This window comes from Lagopus muta, chromosome 5 (assembly GCF_023343835.1).
Source record: "Lagopus muta isolate bLagMut1 chromosome 5, bLagMut1 primary, whole genome shotgun sequence".
NCBI lineage: Eukaryota > Metazoa > Chordata > Aves > Galliformes > Phasianidae > Lagopus > Lagopus muta.
Genome location: NC_064437.1, coordinates 57,964,299 through 57,970,583, shown reverse-complemented (window position 1 = coordinate 57,970,583; position 6,285 = coordinate 57,964,299). Strand labels below are relative to the sequence as shown.

The 6,285-nt window shown below is 41.9% G+C and overlaps 1 protein-coding gene across 2 annotated transcripts in view; it reads left to right on the top strand.

Annotated features, from left to right (window-relative positions):
• Positions 1-5,081: 5,081 nt before the first annotated feature.
• LOC125694191 (nebulin related anchoring protein) overlaps positions 5,082-6,285 on the top strand; it is a 45,484-nt gene continuing 44,280 nt past the window's right edge. For both annotated transcript variants that reach the window (XM_048947047.1, XM_048947046.1), the window contains exons 1-2: positions 5,082-5,344; positions 5,611-5,705. In XM_048947047.1, coding sequence (XP_048803004.1) covers positions 5,273-5,344; positions 5,611-5,705 — 167 coding nt within the window. In that variant the 5' untranslated portion in view covers positions 5,082-5,272. The remainder of the gene's footprint in view (positions 5,345-5,610; positions 5,706-6,285) is intronic.

The following is a 6,285-nucleotide window of genomic DNA, read 5'->3' as shown; positions in this document are numbered from 1 at the left end:
CCCTTTCCTGATGATGTGTGTGTATTACCTTGGAAATCCAGATATGGTATGCCATCTGTGGTTTCCTATATCTCAATGTGAATGTTTATATATTGTCATCTGGTCCTCATGGCCAAATTGGCATATCTAAAAACATCTCCATTCTACAAGTCATTGTAATGCTATTGAAAAAACCGTGTTGTGTTTCACAGAATTGTTTGAGTTTGAAAGAGCCTTTAAAGGTCATCTGGTTCAACTTCCCTTCAGTGAAAAGGGACATCTACAGCTCGATCAGCTTGATTCCTCAGTGTGCTGGAAAACTGTTCTTAACTACATGGTAATTTAATATTTCAGTGGAAAATAAGGTGCTAGATATTTCAGAAAATCTAGCTAGTGATGAGTAAGGGAGAAATTAGAAAATATATAAGTAAAGGGAAATATCTTGCTTCAGGGCACAGAATGATTGCTACCTCAAGAAGGGTCAGGAAGGAAATATTTTCTCACGTGTACTATTGCATAGCTGGCCATATGCATTACTGGGCAGAAGGAAGAGCCAGCAATGTGATGCATCAGCATTCTTCCTCTTATCCCTGGAGACTCACTCTACTCTCTAAAAACATTAATAAGGAAGCCTTTGGCTGGATATTTGCATTGTAGAAAAGAAATGTTTAACCACCGTGTAAGCAGCTGCAGGATGACAATGCAGCATGCCTTTGGGAAATTGAAAGGTAGATGGCAGGTACAAACTAGAAGGCTTGAGGCAACAAAATAGTACCTGTCTGGAATAATAACTGTGCTACGTTCTGCACGACATCTGTGAAAACAAGGATGGGGCTTTGCTGTGACTTGGGAGGCAGAGGCGAGGATATTTCTAGGTGGAAGAACTTGAGTGACTCTCAGGATGTTCCCTCCTAACTTACAGCTGTTAGGTTTTTATGTATATTAAATGGGAATATTGGACCATGTGGATGTTGTCTGCATGGGCTGTGCTGTGCATGCCTTGCACAGTTTTCTTCAAACTTTTAATTTGAGCTATATCCTCTACGTTTCTTTCTCTGCTCTGCCTTTTTGTCCTTTTGATTCTTTTTTTCCCCCATTTCTCTCTATTCCTGCTCTCACTTTCTCTTGCTCTTTGGCAACATTTGCAAAATCTCCCGGCTATTCAGTTTTCCAGACACTGGCAACAAAAGGAAAATGTAAGCAGAAGTTGAGAAATGTGAACAGTTGTTTGCTGGTTTCCAAAACAACAAAAATGCAAAAGCCTACTGTACATATATGGACAGTAGTCCCATAGCTGTTTTTCTTCATGTCTTGATAAATATTTTCCAACTTCTGGTTTTTTTGGAAGCAGTGTTTGCTACTATGCTGAATTTGGTTAACACGAATAAAATGCTGAGCCCAGATTATCTAATTAGCTACATGGTTAGAAAAGATTATGGTGAATTTGGGCTCGTGTCTGAATTTCTACAGGCAGCTTTTAACAGTGGATAGTACCCCCAGTTTGTGTGGTGGAACTGCACCTTTTTCTAATTTCTATTTTTGCAAAAGAGGGAAGATGTGGTTGCCAGGATTTATAGAGCCCGGCTTCCTGCTATTCATGCTGCTGGAAGGGCACAGCTGCTATTCAGGAGTGACAGAGAAGGCGGCCCTGACTTGAATGTCTGTTAAGAGGTTATTTTGTGTGCTTTTAGATTCAGATTCTCGATGCAGGCACGCTGTATAGTTTTCTATGCAGTTAATTCAATGAATAAAAGGTGCTTGGAGAGGTAACAATGTTTCTTCCTACTAATTTGCACTTTCAAGGTACTGTCTCCTTGTACTTTGTGTGTAACTGAGGTACTTTTAAACCACATTGATTAAGGTTCTACTGTTAAGTAAAGCCTTTTAAGATTTTCATTGATATCAAAAAGCCTTTATGGGGCCCTACTAAGGGAGGAAAAAAGCCACAATGAGCTTTTAACTGAAGAAAAAATGTCTTGCTAAGATTTGTCAAGATAACAAACTTGCACTGGTTTTGTGATTTAATTCCTTGCATGATCAAAATGGAACATGTACTTTATAATGACACTGTACAATGCTTGTTTTTTTTGATAAATTCTCTTTTCTGATAGCAACTCTAGTTTCAATCCAGAGTGGTGAAGCACAGGCCATACAACAGGATGGTTTTGAGATGCTCAGGAATGGGAAAGTCTTCAATAGATTCCAGCAGAACTGGGACGGTATGGATGTGAGGGAAAATAGTGTGCTTGGAATGGGCATTGCTGGGAATGATGTTGCTGCACAGGATGTTGTTACCCTACTTCTCTTTTAGGATATGCTGTAACCTCCGAGAAGGAGAACTTGAAAACATTGGCTGACTTTCAGACAAGTTGGTAATCTGTGTTCTGGTGAAAAGAAGCAAGCATGCCCTGTCTCTGCTGACATGAAGTAAGTTCTATTTGTGAAACCTAGCTATGAGAAGCCTCTTGGCTTGGAAGGAACATGTGGTGCACAGAGCATCCTGGAGTCCCGTCCGGATCCTCGGTGTTAAATTGGCTCCTGGTTGAAGTCTTTCTGGTTTGGGGACTGGCTGTTTTCAGCACCTCTCTGCGCTCATTTCAGGAATGTGCTGAAAGAGAAGGAGGACATACATCTTTAGAATCATAGAATCATAGAATCACCAAGGTTGGAAAAGACCTAAAAGATCTTCCAGTCCAACCGTTCACCTATTCCCAATAGCTCCCACTAAACCATGTCCCTCAACACAACATCCAGCCTTTCCTTGAACACCCCCAGGCTTCGTGACTCCACCACCTCCCTGGGCAGTCCATTCCAGTGCCTGACCACCCTTTCTGAAAAGTAATACTTCCTAATGTCCAGCCTGAATCTCCCCTGCCGTAGCTTGAAACCATTCCCCCTGGTCCTATCACTGATGACACGAGAGAAGAGGCCGACCCCCAGCTCACTACAACCTCCCTTCAGGAAGTTATAGAGAGCAATAAGGTCTCCCCTGAGCCTCCTCTTCTCCAGGCTGAACATTCCCAGCTCCTTCAGCCTCTCCTCATATGGCCTGTGTTCCAGACCCCTACCAGCTTTGTTGCCCTCCTTTGAACACGTTCCAGGGCCTCAATATCTTTTTTGCAGTGAGGGGCCCAAAACTGGACACAGTACTCAAGGTGCGGCCTCACTAGTGCTGAATAGAGGGGAACAATCACCTCTCTGCTCCTGCTTGCAACGCTGTTTCTGATGCAAGCCAGGATGCCATTGGCCTTCTTGGCCACCTGGGCACACTGTCGGCTCATGTTCAGCCGAGCATCAATCAATACCCCCACGTCCATTTCCTCTATGCAGTCCTCCAGCCACACCGCCCCAAGCCTGTAGCGTAGCCTGGGGTTGTTGTAGCCGAAGTGCAGGACCCGGCATTTGGCCTTGTTGAACTTCATCCCATTGGCTTCAACCCAGCTCTCCAGCCTGTCCAGGTCCCTCTGTAGGGCCTCGCTACCCCCAGGCAGATCCACACTTCCAGCCAATTTGGTGTCATCTGCGAATTTACTGAGGGTGCACTCCATGCCCTCATCGAGGTCATCAATAAAGATATTGAAGAGGACAGGCCACAGCACCGACCCCTGGGGAACACCACTCATGACCGGTCGCCAGCTGGATTTGACTCCATTCACCACCACTTTCTGTGCCCGGCCCTCCAGCCAGCTCCTTACCCAGCCAAGAGTGTACCCATCCAAGCCTCGGGCTGCCTTTGTTCCTTGTGTGGGATCAAAACAAGGGTTACCTAGAAAATAAATGATAAATTTGCTCCTGGAGTAGATAGACACAAAGAGGCAGCAGCTGGTAGCGTGCCCAGTGCTAAATAAAGAAGAGACAGCCTGGCCACTATGACCCTAATAGCTGTCATCTGTATAAACATAATGGCAGTTTGAAAAAAATGTGAAAAGGTGTGTGAGAAAGGAAACTGGAAGACCACCACATTATTTAGGTTCACAGGTGTGAGCATTATAAATGTTATGGTGATATAACATAGTCAACATAAAATTGCTCCCAGTTCCCTAGGGAATACCGTGAGGAAACACAGCAGTAATTGTAGCACAAGTTTTATTCTGTAACCATATATTTTTAAAAGAAAATGGAAGTATCTGTATGTTCATATTAATCACCTCTTTTGAACAGCCTTAAGTGTTTGCAGGACTTTGTGCCATACCTATTGCTCATCAGATTAGTGTCTATTTTCAGTGTGCCAGTTGTTGACTGCACCTTGTGCCAGTACATTGTCAGCATTCAGGCATAGGTTAAGCAGAACAGTGTATCCCCATCTCTTGCATAGGAGGCTCTCTAAGCATACCTAGTGGAGGTATTATGATCAGCTGAGACAGAAAGCTCAAATCCTGACCATTTGTAGCTGACAAAATTTAATAACTTTTTTTTGTTGTTGTTCAGAGTAGACTTGACAACCATAATAATTTGGTTGAATCCTAACGTCAAACATAATGACTCTTAAATAGTGTTGTCAGCAATTTTTTTACTCAGGTCTGTGCCAACCTGCCCTTTGTGGACACTCTTAAATAGCTGCCTTGTTCATTCCATAAGTAAATTGTTCCTTTCTGATGTTTTTATCCATGGGGGATAGATGTTTGGGTTTGCACCCAGCACATTTAGAGCCCTTTGAGATAAGAGGCCCATGTTGCTGTGTGTCCTATATCTGGAGTGATGGTTGACAAGACAGTGATGGAGAACAAATGTACCTCTTCCAGGTGTAATGAAGGGCTGGGATGCTCCAAACCCATCTCTGGCCTGCTTCTTTGGTGGTACCTCCTAATATAATGCTCCAGAGCAGCCCTACATAAAGTCATTTGCTGTGCATCAGGGTGAGTGGTGACTGATGAATTGCTGCTGTGTAGGCTTTTATCTTCCCCCTGGGCTTACGACAACAGGCTTTAGAACAAAACTGAAATACAAAATGATCAGATTCTAATGTTCACATGGACATGATTCGATTCCATGAGTTCATTCTTCTATTTAGAGAAAGATATTGCTACCCTCCCTTACGCACTGACACAGTTGCCAAAATAACTGCTCTTACTAACTGGCAGCTTTAAAAGCCAGCCTGCAGCTGACTTTGAAACAGAAGGTCAGGAAACGGAGCAACAGACTTCAATTCAGAACTTTAATGGGAGCCATTGACCACGGCAAAAGGCCCTGACTGGAGCGTCTAGAGCGTGCTTTGCGCAGGCCAAAAAGTCACTTTCATACTCTTTGAACCTTTTGTATAAACCTATATATTTTTCACTCTGTGGATTTCAAGATGAATGTGCAGCCCTGTGCTAGATGTGGCTATGGGGTTTACCCTGCTGAGAAGATTAACTGTATAGATCAGGTCAGTTCTTTTTCTTTATTATTTTGGACTATAATAAATGTATAGATTGGAGCTTTTAACACAGTGCAGATCTCTTGGTTCCAGAAGTTCTTAACTCATAATTGGGATCAGATCTGAAATGAGTTAATAATAAGCATGTATTTGAAGAGGAGTTTTTCAGGTTCATGAAATAGGTGGAACGGGTCAATACTGCAATATGAATCTCAATGGAATAATAATGAAACACAAATAATGTCTGTTTGGTTTCTCTTTTGTGGTATTTCCAGACGTGGCATAAAGCCTGTTTTCACTGTGAGGTGTGCAAGATGATGTTAACAGTAAACAACTTTGTTAGCCATGAGAAAAAGCCTTACTGTCAAGTGTAAGTTTGTTTCCTTTGGTTTTTATTTTATTGTATTTTTAAATATTGTGAAGTAATCCTAATGAAACAGATCTCCATTTAGACTCAGTCTGTTCCTATGCAATGCGTAATAATGTATTATTAGAGCCTGAGTGCTTATCTTTGCGTTTAAGTGGCTCAACAATGGTGGGAAACTCTTGTTAAAGATAAAGCTTCCTCATTTGCCCAGCATATTAAAAGATGCCAAATTTGGCTTCATTTCAGTATTTCAGGAAGGAAATGAACCCAACCATAAAATCCAGTGCTTTCCAAATCAATGTTTAAGAGTTAACAGGGTTGAGTTAATCATCAGGAAAATGTATAAAATGCAGATTTTGGAGTTGGTTTGTTCTCGGAAGTTTTTATTTTATAATGATCAGTTCCTGTCAAATTTGTCAGCAGAAAAAGGAGAGATGACAGTTGTTTTTTATTCTATTATTCTCTTTTGTTATTAGAAACACAGCATTGATATGATGATCATTAAAATTAATTTTGCTCTAGGCACCTACTCTATACAATAATAACTTGAACATAATCTGAGATCTATGTTTGAGTGGGGGAA